A 20,912-nucleotide genomic window follows, 5' to 3' on the forward strand; every position below is an offset into this window, starting at 1 on the left:
ATTTTTTCCGCTTTCCCATTCCCGAATCCCGAGAAAAGTTGGTTGGGAAATCGGGAAAATCTGCTTCTTGAACCCAGGTGGTTGGTAGCATTGACCATCACTTTGTGGAAACGATTCATTGTGGAGAACAGAAAACAGTTTATATCTCGGGATTTGGGAAGGGAAAGCGAAAAAAATTCCTGAGAACGGGAATTCCCACCTGGAAACCCTAGCTGGAGGCACCATTCTTCTGGGAGTCTGAATCTCAGCTCTGCCTCCAGTTTCTCACCAGTTGTGTGGCCTTGGGCAGAATAATACCCATTTTACAGGACCAGGTTATCACAAAGACTCAAGGGGAAATCGTGTATGTGCCTTCCTCCCCTTTACATTCCACATTTAGAAGGAGGAGGATAGCCTATGTGTATTCTCATTTCACTCTAAATGACACTCAGAATGGGGATTCTGGACCTAGTGCTCCAGGCCTTAAAAACCAAGCCAAACCTCATGACCTACCACCAGTCTTCCTGGCTCCAAAATCAGAGAGGACAAGCTTGGGTGGGCAGCTATTTACAAATTTAGGGAGGCAAGTTAAATAATGCTTCTGTCCACCTCCTTCCAACACTTCATAAATTCCACCACATCTTGAGGGACCGACTCAACCCTACAAGCCTACAAGCCCAGAACCGAATTTCTGGGATCCGATTAAGGGTGATCTAACTGAAGACAGATGAACTTAGAACCAGCCCTCCCACTTAGCTGCCTCCATCTCATTCATCCCCTTTTCCCCTTTATGGTCTTAAAGAAGTGGTCAAGTGACTACAGATTTTGGCTTGAGAGAAGCAAATTACTCAGGATGGAGAAGTACTTTGGTGACCTCTAGTACGGTCAGATGGCCCCTCGCTAACTGAAAACACAGCACAATATAAAGACCAAAGGTGGCTCCAAACAGAACCAAGTGCCACTCAGATTCAAGGGCAGTTCTAAGGCCCCTTAAAGGTTCCAGACCCCAGGAGTAAGCAACCCACCAAGCAGCTTCCACTGGTGTCCCTCAGTCTGTCCCTCTGGGGAGGGGGACAGGTGGGCGGGGCCCCACTGACATCTTTCCAGTCACGCAGAGCGGGTATGCGGGGCCGCAGGCCCTGGCGAGCCAATACGGGCGGCCCCGGTCACGTGCAGCCGGCGAGCTGACCAATGGGCGTGTGGGGCGTGGCCAGGACCTGGGGCTCCCGACGTTTATAACAAGTTGGAATGCGGCGCCCGGGCGCGCGCTCCGGGGCAGCTGTGGGTTCCCGTGCCGGGCGCGGGACGTGTGCCCCGGACCTAGCTCTGCCCCCCGAGCCAGTCCCCACTCTGCACTCGCTCCAGCTAGCGATGGAGTCGCTGGCTTTCCCCCGGCGCCCCAGCCCTGCTCCCTCGGTCGCCGCCGCCCTGGCCGACGGGCTCAAGTCGCCCAAGCCCCTAATGAAGAAACAGGCGGTGAAGCGGCACCACCACAAGCACAACTTGCGGCACCGCTACGAGTTCCTGGAGACCCTGGGCAAAGGCACCTACGGCAAGGTGAAGAAGGCGCGGGAGAGCTCGGGGCGCCTGGTGAGTGCTGCTCCCTGTCGCGGCGCCGACCGGCCCGGCGGGCTGCTGGGCCGGCGGCGGGGAGTGCGGAGGTTGGGCCGGGGACCAATGCCTTGCTCCCGGGAGTGGCCCCATTTAGTGTTTACCAAGCTGCAGTTGCGTGGGGGTGCGGGGGGCGGTGGTCGTGTCCCTGATTATAGGGACAGTTGTCGTGGAGCTGAGAACCCCAATAACACCGGACAGAATGTGATGAGGGGGACAGTTGCTGCAGAGCGCGAACCCCAATAACACCGGACAGAATGTGATGAGGGGGACAGTTGCTGCAGAGCGCGAACCCCAATAACACCGGACAGAATGTGATGAGGGGGACAGTTGCTGCAGAGCGCCTAGTGTCGTGTTATGGCATGAGAAGACTCCCTAAAGAAGATGGAACTTAAGTGGGATTTTGCTTGGAACAGGCAGGCTATCCAATAGCGTGGAATGGGCAGTGGGAGCAGAAGGCTCCTGATCACAGTGCGGATTTAGTAAATGTGTGTGTGTTTGAATGAATGAATGCGGTGTCCAGTTCTCAACTCAGTGCTATTAATCTGGCAGCCCAGCTACTATGGAGCTCTGCAGTGGGGAAGGGGAAGGGTGGGTTTGACACTTAGGTCCTTTCCAGCTCTAAGAGTGAGTCAGTTTCATTATGATGGGTTTCTTTATTCTGGGAAAAGTGAAACCAGGCTCTGGTGCAAGGTCCACTGTGCCCCAAGATACCTTTGGGTTTGCCACCTTTTCAAGAAGGTGTCCTGTTAATTTGCTGTGTGTATGTGTAGGTAGCCGTCTGTGGGACTTGGAGCAATTTATCTCTGTACTCTGTTTCCGCTTCTGCAAAAATGGAGAAAACACGACCTCCCTCACAAGATGCTATAGGATTGAATGAGATGCAAATGTGAATTTAAACTGGTCCTGATTTGTAGAACTCACAGTGAGAACTGATATTTATATCTGGAAAGGCCAACCCTGAAAGGATGGCAAGTTTGCCCAAAGTTAACAGTGGTTCCCAAACTTGATTTTAATGTGTATAGGAGTCATCTGGGTACTTGTTTAAAATCCTTATTCTCTGGTTCCACCCACTCAGAGAACTTTATTCTGAAGGTCTAGAATGGGGCCAAATAACCTGTATTTTAACAAGCCCTTCAGGGCAGGTGGTCGAGGGATTGTTTTGCTAAATCCAGTTGGATGCTGGTTTTGGGATGTGCATGTGTGTGTGACCATAGTTTGCCCTATTGGCAGTGGCTGCAGTTGGCTCCTCAGATTGTTTGCTTTTGCAGCCAGTAGCTGGTTTGCATTTCAAGAAGTCATTTCATTGGTGAAGGAGAGTGGATGCTGGAGAAAGGGAGTGGATTTATGGCCTCATCAGTAGGTCCGAGTATGTTTTTCCTGCTCATGCCTGGCACTGTCCCCAGTTGCCTGCTGCCAGGTTACAGCTATTGGGCAATCATGTACTTACTTCCTGGCTTTCCTTTTCTTTCTCTTTCCCGTGAGGGCCTGGTGAGGCTCCAGGCTTGAGATTGCTGGACCCAGGCGTTGTCAGGGGCTTATCTGCAAATAGGTGCTCATGGCTCATGCCTCTTGTTGGGGGCAGATTGGATTGAGGGAACTGTGGGGCTCAGAAACTGGGAAACTGAGATTGAAGTTTAGAGATCCCATCAGGCTCTTGACCTGGGTCACTGCAGTGCTTTCTCGTGTGTGTGTGTGTGTGTGTGTGTGTGTGTGTGTGTGTGTGTGAGAGAGAGAGAGAGAGAGAGAGAGAGAGAGAGAGAGAGAGAGAGCTCATTGATTCTGGAATGAGATAAACCAGCTTTCAGTTTTCAAATCTCAGTGGCTGTAGGCAGGGATTCCAGCTCGTGTTACATCAGAACAGAGAGAATTCAGAAGGTACCCCCTGGTCTCTTGCCTTTCGTTGTATGCAGGGAGCCGAGATCAGTAGGAACAGGAGCTGTTGTGAACCTCGCTAATCTCATAGACCACCGTGCTTCTGCCGGGCACTTGCTCTGGGTTTCCCTCCTTGGAGAGCAGCTGCCTGCTGTCCTAAGGGTTTCTCAATTCTGGAGGGGAGTCCTCTTCCCCACCCCACCCCCATTCCTGCCTTTCTAGCACATTTCCCATTCCCAAGCTGCCTGGCTGAGATTATGAGGGACCAGATGGGATTTCCAGAGGGAAGGGCAGGTGGGCAGGGCTAATGGCTACTCCAGAAGGGCATCAAAGGAAAAACAAATATTTGCTCTGGACCTTCTTGTGTCCAAGTACATTCCTGGTATCCAAATGACATTTCCTCTTGTGACTCTCCCAGCTCCCTCACTACCCCTCCCCCTAAAGAGAAAAACACCTGCTGGGGCCCCTGGAATGTGGAGTCCATGAAGGCCTTTAGGGTGGTCCGCATGGAAGTCTTATCTCCAAAGAGTGCCGTGGGGAACATGAGGGGGGTCCAAGTGGATAGTGATCTGGCAGGAGTGCTGCTGTCTCTTTTATATGGCTGCACGGGATTTCAAATGGTTTGAAAATGACTGAGCTGGTCCTATTCCTTCATTGACAGTTGGGGAAACTGAGGCCCAGAGAGGGGACGTGATTTGTTCTGTGGCTGGTTAATGGCATTCCTGCAACGTAGGTCCCTATTTGACCACCCCAGGTCCTGGATGACCAATACTGGGTCTTGGTCTGGGAGCTGGCCTTGAATGGAGCCCAGGGTTGCCCCAGTGTGCGTCGTCATTCCAGCAGTCAGCTCCAGAGCCCCAGGCAGTGCCAAAGGTTGGTGGACTCACTGAGAACCAACTCCCACCCACACACACGCTGCCTGTGTTGAGGCATCCTTGGTGGGTGAACTACACTACATTCCTGATTTTCACCTCGTCAGGAAGGCTGCTTAGCTCAGACAGAGTCAGGCTGCAAAGGTTCAAATCCTGGCTCTCTTGCTACCAGCTCTGTGATCTCTCTGTAGCTCCGTTTCCTCATCTGTAAAATGTGGATTATACTAATTCCTACCGTGTGGTGTTCTCATAGGATTAAAAAGATCATGTATGTAAGTGAAAAGCACAGTAGCTGACACTGACAGTGTTGTCCTCCTAGCACGGCTGGCTTTGACTAGACTCTGCCCTGTCCTGGCGGTGCCCATCCTGCCTGGGTCTGTCCTGCCCTGAGCAAGAAAATGGGTTGTGCCCAGCTTCCTTAAGCCTACCCACTTTGGGTTTTGCTCTGTTCAAAGTCCCAGTCTGTTTCAGCCCGTGCGGCAGAGCAGGGCTCCCGCCCGATCAGCTGCCAAAGGCCTCCTCTGCCCCCAGCGCCTTCTGCACCTGCCTGCTCAGCAGTAGGGAGGGCGGCTCCGGCTGCAGGCGACACTTGTCCTTGGGCTGTGGCCAAACCACACAAGAGGGCTGGGCAGGGAAGCACCTTGCCCAGCAACCTGGCAGAGTGGACAGGAGGATGGCATGGAGGAGTGGGCACAGCATGGGGTTTAGGGGACTCAGACCCCCCTCATTCCTGGAGCCCATTCCTCTTCCCGCTCGGTTCTTTGGCAGGGTTGGTGGGATGGTGAGCCCCCCCACCACCACCAGACCCTTCACACTCTGCCCAGCCCAACCTCTCTTCCATTATCTAAATGGGTCATCCTCCGGCTCCTTGCCCCACCTCCCCGATGGCAGCTGCTCCGTGAAAGGCCAGAGACGAGTCAAGGATTTTGGCTCCAAGGCCCAGCAATAGCTATGACCAGAGATGCCCAGCTTGCTCCCTCTTTCCTGGGACCTGGAACCAGGAACTTTAGATCTTCCTTTTCCAAGACCTTCCTGCCATCCTTTCCTGAATCTAGATCATTCCTGATCTGAGTTCCTGGAGGGGAGGCAGTGTTTAACCAATTGAGTCCCAGCTCCCATTTCTCCCACATGTTTGTGTATCTGTAAGTGGGATGGGGGTGGCTGGTGGTACTGCACAGCCTGGCCCAAGGCAGGGTGTGAGGCATTCCCTTTCCCAGGGGTAGGAGGCAGGGAGCTGGAGGCAGGGTAGGGCATCTGCAAGGATCTTTTGTCTCCTGAGATGGCAGCACCTCCAGGCAACACCCCTCCATCTTGGATTCCGACTCTGCCTTGATGTGAGTCAGTGTACCTTTCTGGACCTCATTGTTTTCCATTTGCAAAATGGGGTAGGGTATTACCCACGCTGCCTTTCCAACTTGTAGGGCTGCAGAGGCAAGAAACTCACTGGGCCATCATCAATAGGAATTTTGCTCAGGCAGGTTAACATAGGTGTAGCATGGGGCCTCTGAACAAGCCATTATAACAATCTTTGGCTAGCACCTTCCTGGCATAATAGCAGGTGACCCATTTCTGAAGACGCTAGCATTTTGCTAGTGTTTGGAAGAGAGCTTAGAGAGCCTGATGTGCAAATTTGTGAATGGTTCCTTTCTTTCTGGCCTTTGCTCAAAACTTTCTCTCCGCCTGGAATGTCCCTATTGCCCCTCCCTAACCTGCCCTCCTTGGCTTGGCAAACCCCACTCATCCTTCAAGATCTAAAACAAAGTTTTCTCCCACAGGTTGTTTTCTCTTCTCCTCTAGGCAAAGAAAGCTCTCTCCTGTGCTCCTGGCAGGCAGGGACCTCAACTGTTACATTCATCACACTAGACTGGAGTTGATTTAATTGCCACTCTTCCCACTGGACTGAATGCCTTGGCACAGGGACTGTCCAATATTTTTCTAAATTCCCAACACCTAGCATAACACCAGGTATATAGTAGGTGTTCATCAGATATTTGGAGAAGAAATGCCCTTTCATTTTTCAGATGAGGACATTAAAACCAGCCAGACCAGTTAACCAGATCATTTAAGTGACTTGTCCTGAGCTGCATAGTTCCACAAATGGGGATGATACCCCACGGATGTGGTGTTCACATTTACATTGTCATCTATTGTCACGCCTGGGTTCCCTGTCCGCTCTGAGTGGGGTGGCTGTATATCATCTAAACGAGAGTAGAAGGGGCACTTTTAATAACCATACTGAGATGAACCAGGATTATGTCTGGGCATGTGGTCTTCAGATCGCGAGGTGATCCATTCAGCACTTGCTACCCTCCTCCTTGGCTCTAGTCAGTATGTTTTCACTCTACAGAATGGTTGCTCAGTTACCTTGCAGATGAGAAGAAAGGTCCCTCAAAATTAGACCCAGTAACAGAGGTTGACTCTCCTCCCATGCCTGAGAAGAAAGGCAGAAAATCTTATCTGGGCACTGGTCCCATCAGTCAAGTATCAGCCCAATGATTTAACTAATAAATATCTATTCGTGATTTGTGTGCACCATGAACAACTGTTGAGTGCTTTCTGTGTTGGAGCTCTGTCTAGGCCTGAGCTGTTGCTATATCTAATTTACTTTGACTGGCTAGCCAACAGGTAACTAGGGGCCTGTTTCGTGGGGCTGGAATAGGTTGGGAACCCGTGACCCAGCTCTACCAGAGCAGTGATACATCGCTCTTCTTGTCTGTTACCTGCTTGGAGACTGGTGGCAGCATGACAGCATAACTTGTGTCCTGCCTGAGAAGTGCCAGCCATGCTGTGCACTCTTAGGACCTAATGTAGATAACCGAGGGGTCCTTGACCTACCCCCTGAGGCCAGAGCACAAGCTGGCAGGAGGATGGAATTGGTCACTGGGGTTAACGTTCTGATTTAGAACCACAGGCTTCCGAAATTGAAAGAAATGGATCTTGGGGTTTAACTTGTTACTCTCTGTCCATGCAGGGACTCCTTCTAACACCACGCAGACCCCTTTATTTTGGGGAGACCTCATTTCTTTTAGGCCTTGTCTTCTTTAGATCTCTAGCTCCTAAGCCTAGGATGACTTCTCTCATTGTTGTATGTGTTTGTGTGTACACAATTACATAGTCAAGATGTGCTTGGTTTTTGCATATGTGTGCATCTTAAACTCTCAAATAGTTCTGTTTCATTATCTAGATATGTGATTTATGGATGATTTTTTTACTATCTATTGATACAATTTTTATTGCCCTTTATCCAAAGAGCTCATAACACTTAATCCATTGTCTGATTTTTAAAATGAAGAATTTTAGAGAGAAAAGAACTAGTACATAAATCTTTCCTTCAGGGAGAGAAAAGGGACATGGAGAGAGAGGTGTGCAGGAACGAGCTCCAGGTTGAATTCTCAGAGGCAGAGGATTCCAGCCTCTTCTTCCCCGTCCCCACTCCTGTCCAGTTCTAAGGCAGGGATTTTCCTGCTCAGCTCTTGGGGGGGTTGGAGCAGGAGTGGGAGGCTGTGAAGGGAGCACGTGCAGCTGCATTGTGGCGTCTCCGGCATCTTGGGGGTAGGCTCCATGGTGACCGTCCCTCTGGCCCCGCCCGCTGCCATTGTCCTCCCTGCCCCCCTCTTTCAGGGAGCAGCTCTGGGGCAAGAGCAGAGCCGAGGGCAGGCCATCCCTGGTCTGTTGCCAGGGTGACCGGGCTCTGGCCACTGTGAGCAGCTCCTCTTACGGGATTAGGGCTGTTCCGCATTCCTGTCTGCTGTCCTGTGAGCGGGAAGCCATTGTCTTCCTCCAGAGCCCTGTGAAAAAGGGGATTAGAGGTCCCTCCCTTCCAGCAGTGCTTTCCTTTTTTCTGTTTCCTTCTGAACCTTGAGGGGAGGCAAACCTCCTGGGAAATTGAATGAGGAGCTGTTTACCTCAGTCTGTGCCTTCAGATTTTTCATAACTCGCCCGTATCCCATAAAGAGGAAGTCTTGTATTTGCCATTTGTGTCCCTGGACAGGACTTGACAGGAACTAACCAGCCCTGTAACAGCCCAGCCCTGCCCAGCATCTGATGCCAGCCATGCAGCCTGAGGGCCCATGGCATTTATAAGGCTCATCTCACAGACTCAGAGCAGGAAAGCACCTCAGACAACTTCGTTCAGGCTGTTTGTTTCACAGAAAAGAAAACTGAACTTCTGAGAGGGGGTGGGACTTGCCCATGGGGACAGCGACAAAGCCTGTAGTGGAACCAGGTCCACTGACTCCCCAGGCGGTGTCTTCTGCATACACCACTCACACACCGTCTGCACTATTGTTATTCTCTTCCTGTTACCCATCCCTGAGTGGAACGAAGCAGAGAAAGGGATGGAAACTCCTCAGCCTCCAAGAGCTTTGCTTAACCGGCGTCTTGGCAGCTCTTTCTCCATTTCCTCTTGCCTCACTCCACCTTCCTGAACTCACCACACAAACCAACCAGAGGGTTTAATCCTTATGTGGTATTTTCACCTTTACAGACAAGATAACAAAGCCCAGAGGATTTTGTGTCACTGTCTAGTTGTTTGTCTGTTTGTTTGTTTGTTGCTGGAAGAGGGACATTCCTTACCGAGACTGTAGGGACTTGTTTTTTTCACAATTTTTTTTGGTGGTAAAATATATATAACATAAAATTTTAACCATTTTAAGTGTACAATTCAGTGACATTAAGTACATTCACAATGCTGTGCAGCCATCACCACTACGCATTTCTAACATCATTTCAGATGATTCTAGAAGCTCTCTACCCATTACACAGTAACTCCCATCCCGCCACCCTCACCTCTACCACTCCCCTCCCCTGTAACGTCTATTCTACTTTCTGTCCTGTGCATTTTCCTATCTGTTCTGGCTACCTCATGTAAGTAGACTTACATAACATTCGTCCTTGTGTGGCTTATTTCACTTAGTATAATATTTTCAAGGTTCATCCATGTCTGTGACAGTATGACTTTGAACAAGTCATTTAACCGCTCTGGGTACCAGTTACCTCACCTGTAAAAGGAAAGGATGATAATTTCTCTGCTGTCTCTCAGAACTGTTGTGAGGGCCAATTCATTTACTAATGCAACAGACATTATTCAGTGCCTACTGTGTGTCAGGCCCCGTGCTGGACATCAGGGATCCAATCGTTGCTCTCATGGCGGAGTGTGGTAAATTTGCTTTATAAATCATAAAGCATTGGTCTTCTGAGTGCATGTTCTTACCTTCTTTGTTCATCTGTGGACTCCCAATAAGGTTATTGGCCCTTTTTGCTTCCTGCTAACACGGACTACACCCAGCCCAGGTGAGACCTTCTCTAGAGAAGGTGCTCTCCAGTCTCTCTGCCACCGTCTCTGATGAACGTGGAGTGGCTTCTCTGGGTCTATGCTGTGGCCTTTGTAGCAGCTGCAGGCAAACCAGAGTCAGGACTTTGAGAGTGTCCTCAGGGACACCTTCACCTGCCAAACCTTTCTCTTCACTCTCCTGCATTCTCTGTTCCCAGGTGGCCATCAAGTCGATCCGGAAAGACAGAATCAAAGATGAGCAAGATCTGATGCACATCCGACGAGAGATTGAGATCATGTCGTCACTCAACCACCCGCACATCATTGCCATCCATGAAGGTACAGAGGGGGGCACTTGGAGTGTGTGTGTGTGTGTGTGTGTGTGTGTGTAAGAACAGTCAGAACCGATGTACAAAGGAATAAGAGAGACGCAGGCTTTGGAGTTGGGCAAAAGCTGGATTTGAAACCCAGCAGCTAATTCCACTTCATCTCTGGGTAGGCCTCAGTTCCTCATTTGTAAAACAGGATAACCCCACATATGTCACAGTGTCGTTGCAAAGATCAAATTAAATGTCACCAAGGGCTCAGCTAACGGGAGGAACTCAACAGATTGTAGGCTTTTTGTTGTCATTGTTAGGTTTTCCGTACTTGCATACTACCTCCCCGACCCAGTGAGATCCTCAGCAATATAGGGGAGTCTGAAACATACAATGACCTGCACCTGTCTCAGGTGTGTGGGTGCTATTCTTCATAAGTCCCAAGAGCCAGGCCTCCTAGAGGCTGCCCTGTACTCTGAATCATTCCTGCCATGGGGGCCAGCTCCTGCCTCTCCTTCCTAGCTCTCTGAGCCTTCACTTGTTCTGACATTGTGCTGGCTTTCCACTCCAACTGTCCTGATCCCTGTGACCCAGAGAACAAAGTGAGTAAGAGGGTGATGACAGAAAGAGGGGAACCACCTCCCAAACATACCTGTCTGCTTCTAGCCTTTACATAACATCATTCAGTTAGGAAACGGGGGCTAGTGGCAGGAGGGAGGGCGGGGAGCCCATGGCTTTGCCCTCTGAGTATTACTGCTGGGAAGTACAAGAGAAGTCTCCTTTCTTGGGTTCTGTATATAGGATGACTAAGGGCAGAACCGTTGACATGGCCCCGTGGCCTGAGCCTGTCCCACGAGGAGCCCAGGCAAGTGGCTGAGAAAGCTAATTGTATCTCTGTTTATTTCCCCCAGGGAAGAGTGGGAAGATGACAGTATTGGTTCAGCCAGGCTGAACTTGGTGATTGGGCCGTGTGTGTGTATGTATGTGTCTGTGTGTGTGAGTCTGTGTGTGTGTAAATTTTCCCCCACATCTATATTTCCAGCCAGGCCTGGGAACTGAACTTTGACATTCAGCATGTGGCTTCTCCTGCACCTTCAGATTCAGCAGACATAGGGCCATCACTGTTACTGTGTGTCTGGCAGGGCTCCCCCAGATCCATTGCCATCCTGTCACATCCTTTAGGAGATGTGGATTGGGGGGGACTGATCCCTAATCTAGCTACTGTCCAGAATGTGCTGGCTCTTGAACCCCAATTTCATGGCACAAAGGCACAGAGATATGGAGAAGCACAGGGATGGAGGCTCAGCTAGGCATCTCCCAGGAGTCTGGGCCGCCATTCATCAGGGCCACTCACTCATGTTCCCCTGGAAAAAACCTCAGTCTTCCTGGCTATGTATCCAACTGCCTGGGTGCTGCGACTCCTCCTGGGAGAAGCTGCCTCCCTCAGCTCCTTCTCACAGTCTCACTGTGCTACTCACATACAGCAGTAGTTTGGCTGAGCAAGCCAAAGTCCTAGGACCCGTTTGACACAAAGATGCAATGTCAGGGATGTACGTGTTCTGACACATACCTAGCTGAAGGGCCAGTTTGGTGACTAGTCGTTCCCTACCTTTCCAGGGGGCTGGAGCTCAGACAAGGCCTGAGGTGCCAAGAAGGCCCCTCCTACACATGTTGACGAGCCAGTTGGGGCAGACTGACTGCTAGGAGCCCAGCCAGTCAATTTATTACCAAATATTTATTGACTGCTTCTGCGGACAAGGCCCTGGCAGTATTCTGAGCAGGAAGTCAAAGATACTGAGGGAGATAAATATCTCCACGCTCCACGGTACATTATAGTGTACAAACCACTTGCATATACTTTTTATCCCTCTTCTGATTCTCAAGGCAGGTATTTTATGAGCATTATTATTCAAGTGTATATATGGAGATGCTGATCATACCACAGTAGGTGCCACTTATTGAGTGCTTGCTGACATCAGCCCCTACACCTGTTTGGTCAGCTAGTCACTACCTTTTGTCTCGTTCTCACCCCAGTCCTAAGAGGTTGCCATTATTATCCCATTCTTCACATGAGAAAACTGAGACACGCTGGTTGAATAACTTGCCAAGGCCACCCAGCTAGTAAGTGATGGGGCCAGGATTCAAACCCCAAACCTGTATTCTTACTGATGGATCTACATGAGATTTACCCAAGGTCATGAGGCAAAAAAGCACCAAATTCTGAACCAGAGAGCTTGGCTTTTCATTCTCATCCAGTGATGTCTCTGCTTACCTGGGAATTTGCAGGGTAGTTTTAAGAATCCTCAAAAATGGGGCGGCCGGTTAGCTCAGTTGGTTAGAGTGTGGTGCTGATAACACCAAGCAAGGTTGTCAGTTCAATCCCCGCATGGGCCACTGTGAGCTGCGCCTTCCTTAAAAAAAAAAAAGAAGAAGAATCCTTAAAAGCCTGTACTTCCAAAGAGAGGGAGGGTGAGCCAGTTCCCTTGGCTTTAATTCATTCATTGCTACTGGAAGCTGTTGAGAGCTTCAAAGGCCCTCCTCCTGCCTTTATTTGCCACCCTCCTGCCCCATTAGCAGACATCCCTGGAGGAAGGTCCTGCCTGGTCTGGGGCCAGGGAGAGGCAGGAGGCCCCAGTGGGGAGCAGTGCGTTCTAGAGGTGCCTGACGTCCTGCCTTGTTCTGCCTCAGTGTTTGAGAACAGCAGCAAGATCGTGATTGTCATGGAGTACGCCAGCCGGGGCGACCTGTACGACTACATCAGTGAGCGGCAGCAGCTCAGCGAGCGTGACGCCCGCCATTTCTTCCGGCAGATTGTCTCTGCTGTGCGCTACTGCCACCAGGTGAGCCGCTACCTGCCCAGCCCTGTCCTTAGGGGTGGTCCCTGGGCTCCGAGGCTGCTTTAGGTCAGAGAGATTCCATGACTTCTCCAGAATCACACAGGGAAAAGCAGAGGCAAGACTTGATTTTGGACTCAGCCTATGGAAAGCTGGTGTCTGGCGTTGAGTCCCTTGGCTGGGGGTGAAAAGGCCTGTTATTTGTTGTACTTTCTACCAATAAAGATGGATATTCCCAGCCTACCTGTGCTCTCCTCCCTGGCCCCCTTTGTGTTTACCTCCCTTCCTAGACTAGGCCTTCATTCCTTTCCCTCCCTCGTGTCCTTCCCCTGACCCTCCCTCCCTCTTTCAGAATGGGGTTGTCCACCGGGATCTCAAACTGGAGAACATCCTCCTAGATGCCAATGGAAATATCAAGGTGAGCCCCACTTTTGTTCCTAGCAGCTCTCCCACTCCTCCCAGCCTTTCTGCACTGTCCCTAGCCAAGTATCTCTAAGCCCTTAGGGAGTTCCAGAAGGAGTCAAGCAAAGCTCAGACTTATATGTTGGTTCCCACCTCATTTTATGGGTGGAAAACTGAGGCCTCAAGATAAGAGGTTACTTGCACAAAGTCCCATGACTAGCGAGAGGCTGATCCTGGGCTAGAACCAATGTCTTCTGACTCTCCAAACAGTGCTCTTAACACCACAAGGCTGACAGGAATCTAGGTCTAGGGTCAGATTTTGCTCAACCTTGGAGCTGTCAGGGAGAAGACCATGGCCTGAGTTCTTCCCACACACATGCATGCACACACACATATGCACACATACCCTGTTTCCCCGAAAATAAGACCTAGCTGGATAATCAGCTCTAATGTATCTTTTGGAGCAAAACTTAATATAAGACCCAGTCTTATTTTACTATAAGACCGGGTCTAATATAATATAGTATAGTATAGTATAGTATAGTATAGTATAGTATAGTATAGTATAGTATAATATAACATAATACCAGGTCTTATATTAATTATATTAATTTTTGCTCCAAAAGACGCATTCGAGCTCATTGTCCGGCTAGGTCTTACCTTCGGGGAAACACAGTACATGCATACATGCTTTAATCTGCTGCGATTAGGTAGACCTTTGGCACTTTTGCCCAAAGACCAAGCATTTCAGTGCCAGCCTCCTGCTTCCTACAGCTGCTGACTTCCCATGCTTAAGTAGTTAAATTTGGATCTGAGAAATTCACCTTGATAGATAAACTCAGGTCTCAGAGCTGGAAGAGGAAGAGACGAGCAGGCCGGCCTCTGCCGGTGCCCGAGGGCTCTGACTGCACGCGGACCCTCCTCAGAATCTTCCTAAACCCAGGACATAGCCTCTTCTCCAGTGGCCTCTGACCTTTGCCCTGAGGTACCCTGGCACTGAGTTCATTCCCTTTTCCCAGCCAATTCCCGGAGCAGGTGGGGCTTGCTTTGATGCTATGGGGAATGGGGTCAGAGCCAATAAACCCACACAATTCAGACAGGCATGAACTCTCCTATCGGCACCAATCATCTGCCTCGTTATGGGCTTCAACTGGTAACTGCTTGATAAGAGGCCAATAAAACCATAAACGAAGGAGCCAGAGTTTCATAAACAACCCCTCCCCACCCTGGACACACATGACCCTCTGCTGGGGACAAAGAGGTCAGGAACAGCAGGGCACGGGCCTCAGCCTTTATCTGAGGATACTGGGGAAAGGGTCTCTCGGGAGCAAGAAGAGGAGCTTGGGGCCTCTCAAGGCCTCGGTGTCAGGCGGCTCAGGGAGTCCTGTGAGAAGATTCCTTCTCCTGGGCTGTAACCACAACCATGACCTTTGTTCTGCCCTCACTATTTCTTTTCATCTGTTCTGGGTTGATCCCATGTTTCCACCCAGGTATGGTCATAGACGAGCCCTTTGCTAGGAAGGGCAGGCCAGCCTTTGTGCTTAAGCAGTGCTGGAGTGACATGCTGCTGAGGGCCATGACACTGGCATGAGAGGTTGACGCTCCCGCTCCATCTGGTAGACCTTCCCATTGAGTCCCATCCATGGGTCACCCTGTGCTAGGAGCTGCAGGAGGTCAGCGTGGGGAACATACTGCTGTGGTAAAATGAGGAGACAGAGCTGACGAGCGGGGGCTACAGTGAGCCGTTGGAAACTGAGAGCAGGAGACCTCAGGGCAGTGGAGAGCTTCCCGGGGAGGTGGGCGTGCTGGATCAGGGGGACGTGCAGGAAAGCGCACGTCTGGAGTGGGGCACAACGTGAGCAGCAGGGCCTGGGGAACAGTAAGGACCTTGGAGCCCCCGCACATTCTTCCTAGACATTGACAACCTCTGCAGGGCTCTTTCTTCCAGGGCCTGAGCTGTGTTGGCAGTGCCCAGTGTGGAGTGGGGGTCATGAGCGCCCTTTCTCCCTTTCCTCTTCCTGGGGACTGGGTTACTCTGGGGTCGGGAGAGGGGCAGGCTGAGAACTGCAGAAAACCTAGGGCTTGGTGTGACTGCGTTTGACCCACTCCTACAGATTGCTGACTTTGGCCTCTCCAACCTCTACCACCAAGGCAAGTTCCTGCAGACCTTCTGCGGGAGCCCCCTCTACGCCTCACCGGAGATAGTCAACGGGAAGCCCTACACAGGCCCAGAGGTGAGTGTCCACCCTCTGCTGCCAGCCTGCCTCATCTATTTCCTGTGACTTGAGCTCCTGTGAAATAGGTGGGTTGGTTTCCTAGTTATTCCCTTTCTCAGAGCACATAATGCAGCCCACCCACACCTCCTCCCAAAGTAGTGACTTGCCAGCTCTCCAGCAAGGACAGGCACAACTGGAACAAGAACTTAAGTCTCCTGACCCCTAGTCTAGTTCTGTGCCCCACACTATCCTGGTTCCCATCATCTCTCCCAGCACCCAGCCAGCCACTCACTCCTGGCCCTTAAAGGGATGACCTCACCACTGCTCTTGAGTGGCTGCCCTTTCCAAGGGGACGCAACACCTCTCCCCATGAGCCTTAGTCCCTCCTACAGCCTCACCCCTCTTTCCCTGGGTACTAGAGGGAGATGGTCCTCAGAAGCACTGACCTCTGAGTTCTCCACTATGTACCGCTTTCTTTTCTGGAGTGGAAGTGAGGCTGGAAGCCCTCCAGTCTGGGGCACGCAGGCATGCTTGCGGATCACCACCCCTCTCTCTCTCTCAGGTAGACAGCTGGTCCCTGGGTGTTCTCCTGTACATCCTGGTGCATGGCACCATGCCCTTTGATGGGCAAGACCATAAGACGCTGGTGAAACAGATCAGCAGTGGGGCCTACCGGGAGCCGCCTAAACCCTCCGGTGAGTGAGGGGTGTGAGTGTTCTCGTTCCGGCTGTGGGTGCCCTACGCTAATTCCTGAGGCAGGAGTGAAACGGTGGCAGTAAAGAGGAAAACCCACTGTAGATGAGAGTCCCCCCCCCCCCCCCCCCCCCCCCGTCATCGCTCTGTCTCCAATGTCTGTGACCTCTTAGGAAGGAGGGGATATCTCTCTTCCCTTATGGGCATGCTTTATTATATTTGGGAAGTGCTTGCTAAGGTCTAACTTAGATCCTCTTTACTACAGTTGTCTCCCTATTGCTTTTGTCCTCATCCTGAGAAATCTTTCCGTCCTTTCACCTAGGAAGTAGAAGGCAAGAAACAGGGTGTGAGAACCTTACATTACCGTTGAGCACAGTCCACACCCTCAGAGGGTTGCATTTCGGTAGGAAGAAGGAAGGTACACACTAACATCCAAGACGGATGAAGGGACCACAGTCCTGAGGGACGTGGGATAGAAAAGGAAATCGGCAGAATCCATGCAGGAAAGCGGGCCCCGCTGCGTGTGTGCAGAGCTCGAGGCAGGAGTGGACATATCTGACACAGGGATGAGCAGTATCTGAGCACAGACGGGGAGATGCCCCTTCTCCTGGCTGCCAACCTGAAGCTCCTGCATTTTGTCTTCCAGACGCCTGTGGCCTGATCCGGTGGCTCTTAATGGTGAACCCCACCCGCCGGGCCACCCTGGAGGATGTGGCCAGTCACTGGTGGGTCAACTGGGGTTATGCCACCTGTGTGGGGGAACAGGAGGCTCTGCACGAGGGAGGGCGCCCTGGCGGTGACTCCGGCCGGGCCTCCATGGCTGACTGGCTCCGGCGGTCCTCCCGCCCCCTCCTGGAGAACGGGGCCAAGGTATGCAGCTTCTTCAAGCAGCACACACCTGGAGGTGGGATCGTGGCCCCTGGCCTGGAGCGCCAGCACTCCCTTAAGAAGTCCCGCAAAGAGAATGACATGGCCCAGTCTCTCCAGGGGGACCCGGCTGGCGACCCCTCCCCTCGTCCTGGCAAGGGCAACCTCAAGCTACCAAAGGGCATTCTCAAAAAGAAGGTGTCTGCCTCCTCAGAGTGGGCAAGGGAGGACTCTGAACTCAGCACGGTCCCTGCGAGCCCAGGGCACGCTGCCCCCCTGCTTCCCAAGAAGGGCATCCTCAAGACGTCTCGGCAGCGGGAATCTGGCTACTACTCCTCTCCTGAACCCAGCGAGTCTGGGGAGCTCTTGGATGCAGGGGACGTGTTCATGAGTGGAGTCTCTGTGGAGCAGAAGCCCCCCCAGGCCTTGGGGCTGCTCCATCGCAAGGGTATCCTCAAACACAACGGCAAGTTCTCCCGCACAGCCCTGGAACACACAGCCCCCACCACCTTCGGCTCCTTGAATGAACTGGCCTCACCTTGCTGTCCATCCCAGGCCAGCCGCCCCTCGGGGGCTCTGAGTGAGGAGAGCATCCTGTCCTCTGAGTCCTTTGACCAGCTGGACTTGCCTGAACGGCTCCCTGAAGCCCCGCTGCGGGGCTGTGTGTCTGTGGACAGCCTTATGGGGCTTGAGGAGCCCACCTCAGAGGGCTCTGGAAGCAGGGGCCTGAGGCGCTGGCGCCAGGACTCCCTGGGGGACAGCTGCTTTTCCCTCATGGACTGCCAGGTGGTGACAGAGACCTACCGACAGGCACTGGGGGTCTGCTCAAAGCTCAGCTGAGGGTGGGGGGCATTATTCTAAGACGCACCTGGCAACTCCCTGAGGAGAGACTGCCTTCTCCCCAGCCTCCCAGGACCAGCATTCCAGCCCAGAAGGCTGAGATGGTTTGTAACTAAGCCCTGGGGAGGGCTGGATGTGGGAAATGGGCAAGTGAAATGCATTGAGGATTCAATGTCTTCAGCCCTGTCAAACCAAGAAGACAGAGGGGAAAAGAGTAGAGAAGTAGAGGGGAAGGCCCATGGCCAAGTCCGGGTTTTCTGTTTCACGTCCACATGGTCAGACCAGAGAAATCTGGAAAGAGCACTCTTGTCAGTACTCAACTCCTTTATTGCGATGAGTAAGTTCTGTGCGTGGTGCCTTCTTGCCACGGTGGGGATGGGAACTCCTCAGATACACACTCCCGTCCTCACCAGGCACTAAAACTGAAACATGGAACTCCCTAATGTGCCCGCATCATCCTGGAAACGTTCTAGAGTACCCTTTCTTATTTCTCCCAGCAGTAAGAGAACACGACCTCTTTCCTCAAAGGTTCTCCTTTCCCGTCCTGCAACCCTGGCCCAAGCCTCCTGGAGTTGCTGCTATGACTCTGAAAGACTTGAAAAGCCTCAGGCTGTTGGACTTCATCTCAAGGGGCTCAGATTCCCCTGGACCCCCACGTTGGACCTCAAAGACTCTGAACTTCTCTAGCCTCCAAGCTGCTCCTGCTACTCAGAGTGGATGTGTCTATTTCTCTGGGCTTTCAGGACCCTAAAATGTCCTATTTATATTTTCAGCTCCGTGTTTTTCAAAAAGTGAATCTTACTGTTTTCAATAATGTGAATACTATGTTCTGGAAAGTCCACTATGACATCTAACTTTTGTGTATAGAGAGATATTTTTGCAATGATTCTCTGCTGATCCTGGGGGGAGGGGGATCTTTTATAAATCCCCAAGTTCCATTGCACTATCCGGAGGGGGTCTCTGGCTCCCTCATCCAGGCCCTGACTTTGTCTACCTGATGGTCCCTCTTCCCTGCTCTGTGGCCAGGAATAGCCATTCCATTGAAAACCAGAATGGTGATTGAAAATAACCTCTGATACTGTTTGAGGACCTGAGACACGGGTCTCTTTGAGCCTTCTCTTAACACACCTCCTGGACTATCACAGATGGGAAATAGAGAACCTGCTTAATAAAAATAAAGCACAACAGAAACCCAGCTCACAGCTCCGAAAGGTTCCTCATTGTATCTCCAACAGCAGTTCTGCCCGGTTAAGCGCACAGGTGGGAGAGCCTGGGCGGAGGGTCCCATTTGCACTTCCTGCCTTTGGCACTGAAGGGAGAAGTAGGCTTGGCAGTTTGTACTGCCCCACCATCCAGCTCGGTCCCCTGCTGCTTGAAGACACCCCCACAGCCTTTATTCTCTCCCTCCAAAGAAATCCCCATTCCTCAGTGCTAGGCAGCTGCTTCCCACTCCCTCCACCCCCACCGCATGACCCCTAGTGAAGTAAAGAATGCTTGGAATGCCCCCCCTAGAAGGCCATCCCTCTCAACCCCAGCAGAGCATTCCCCACCCGCTGGCCTGCTCCTTTGAGAAACTCTGGCATTACAAGGGTCGGGACAAAAGGGGGAATAAGGACAAAGTGTAGGCAAGCCGTGAAGCCATTGGCTCTGGTTTCAAGCAGGCTCCTTCCCCACGCCCTGCCCCCTCCTGGTTGGTGTTCACAGGCCCCCCCAAATATCCCCAGTCCTGGCCAGCTCCCAGCTCCACAGCACACCTGCTCTTCCGGGGTGGAGCACCTGGACCTTCCCTCCCTCTCCTCGCATCTAGGGAGCTGGGAAAGTCACTGAGTCGGGGGAAGAAGTGGGGTGTCAGGCATCTATGGGGTCAAGATGTGAGAGCAAGCAAATTGCTCAGGCTACAACTGGGATATTTTGGTCTGATATCTTTGAGGTCCGACTGAGTACCGAAGCTCTGGACTAGACTCTAAGTGGACACCGGGAAAACGTAAGGGAAGGTCTTTACACTCAAGAACCATAGAGTTCAGCTGTGGAGTTGGCTGCTGTGCTCCTTTATTCATTCAGCTCAGGAATCTAACTATTTTGTGCTAAGCTCTGGAGGACAGGTAATTGCCTCGCCTCTGGTGCAACACCAAAGATCTTAGCTTCAAGGAGGCTGCAGACGGGGAAGGCAGTATGCATAAAAAGAAGTAAACTGCAACAGAGAAATTGTCAGTTCAGATAACAAGGAAGGGGAATTGGATGATGGAAAAGAATTGCACCTTAAGAGATAATAGGGTCTACCATTTATTAAGTGCCTATGGATCAAGCATTTTATGTGGATGATCTCATTTAATGCTCATGATAGCCTTATTTGGTACAATTTTTATCATTCTTATGTTACAGAAGAAGAAATTGAGACTGGATGGGTGGGGAGAAGGGAAGACACAGTGAAGGAACAAGTGGAGAGGACGAGGGAGGCCACAGCTCCTGCTGGCTTTTCCCATCAGCACTATGGCAGCTGTCATTTCAGCGGAGCTGTCATTTCAGTGAAGGAGCGGGAACTCAAAGGTGTTCGGCCCTGAGATCTCTGTCCTAGTGACCTGCTTAAAATCTCAGCCAGGGGCTAAGGCAGGGGGTGACGTGGGGGAAGCCTGCTGGGAAAGGAGAACCGGGGTGGAGAAGATTAGCTAGCCCTACAGAGACCTAGACTCTGGCTGTGGATCCATGTGCGTGGATGACCCTTCCTCTCACCTGCCATGATGCTTCATACCAAAAGCATTCCAGAAGCAAACAGAGAGATGACGCTGGGCCCTGGGGGAGAATGCTGGAGCCCTAGGAATATTTAGTGCCACATGAGCGCTTCTGGAATGTGAATAACCCAGACAAAGACCAGGGCCAACTTTGAGACAGGAAAGGGCTTTTGGAAGTGAAGACAAGAAACATCTTGGTCAGAATCCTCTCCCATCCTCAGCCCTTTCCAGGAGCAAGACCATCCAAGCTGTCCCTGAGTGGAAGCCCCTTGGCTGAGTAGAACAGAGGCTCCTCTGTGTAAAGGGAGGGAAAACCCCACGGAATGTTAGCCTGTCTCCACAGCAGGATGACTGCTTCACTTCTTCCTGGCCCCAACAGCCAGGATGCCTTAAGCCCTTGCAGTG

The 20,912-nt window shown here is 51.7% G+C and overlaps 1 protein-coding gene across 1 annotated transcript; it reads left to right on the forward strand.

The window, feature by feature from the left end:
• Nucleotides 1-25: 25 nt before the first annotated feature.
• Nucleotides 26-18,973, forward strand: NUAK2 (NUAK family kinase 2). The gene is made up of 7 exons (XM_019711469.3): nucleotides 26-1,569; nucleotides 9,828-9,948; nucleotides 12,615-12,766; nucleotides 13,113-13,178; nucleotides 15,277-15,396; nucleotides 15,941-16,073; nucleotides 16,718-18,973. Exons 1-7 carry the CDS (start codon nucleotides 1,228-1,230, stop codon nucleotides 17,776-17,778), a joined length of 1,995 nt encoding a protein of 664 aa, XP_019567028.2. The 5' UTR covers nucleotides 26-1,227; the 3' UTR covers nucleotides 17,779-18,973.
• The last annotated feature ends 1,939 nt before the right edge of the window (nucleotides 18,974-20,912 follow it).

This window comes from Rhinolophus sinicus, chromosome 11 (genome assembly GCF_057876585.1).
Source record: "Rhinolophus sinicus isolate RSI-liver-muscle chromosome 11, RSI-T2T, whole genome shotgun sequence".
Lineage (NCBI taxonomy): Eukaryota > Metazoa > Chordata > Mammalia > Chiroptera > Rhinolophidae > Rhinolophus > Rhinolophus sinicus.

Coding starts and splice junctions, on each gene's coding strand:
- NUAK2 (XM_019711469.3), top strand. CDS start 1,228: ATGCGGCGCCCGGGCGCGCGCTCCGGGGCAGCTGTGGGTTCCCGTGCC. Junction 9,949..12,614: donor CATCATTGCCATCCATGAAG/GTACAGAGGGGG, acceptor GTTCTGCCTCAG/TGTTTGAGAACAGCAGCAAG. Junction 16,074..16,717: donor GGAGCCGCCTAAACCCTCCG/GTGAGTGAGGGG, acceptor TTTGTCTTCCAG/ACGCCTGTGGCCTGATCCGG.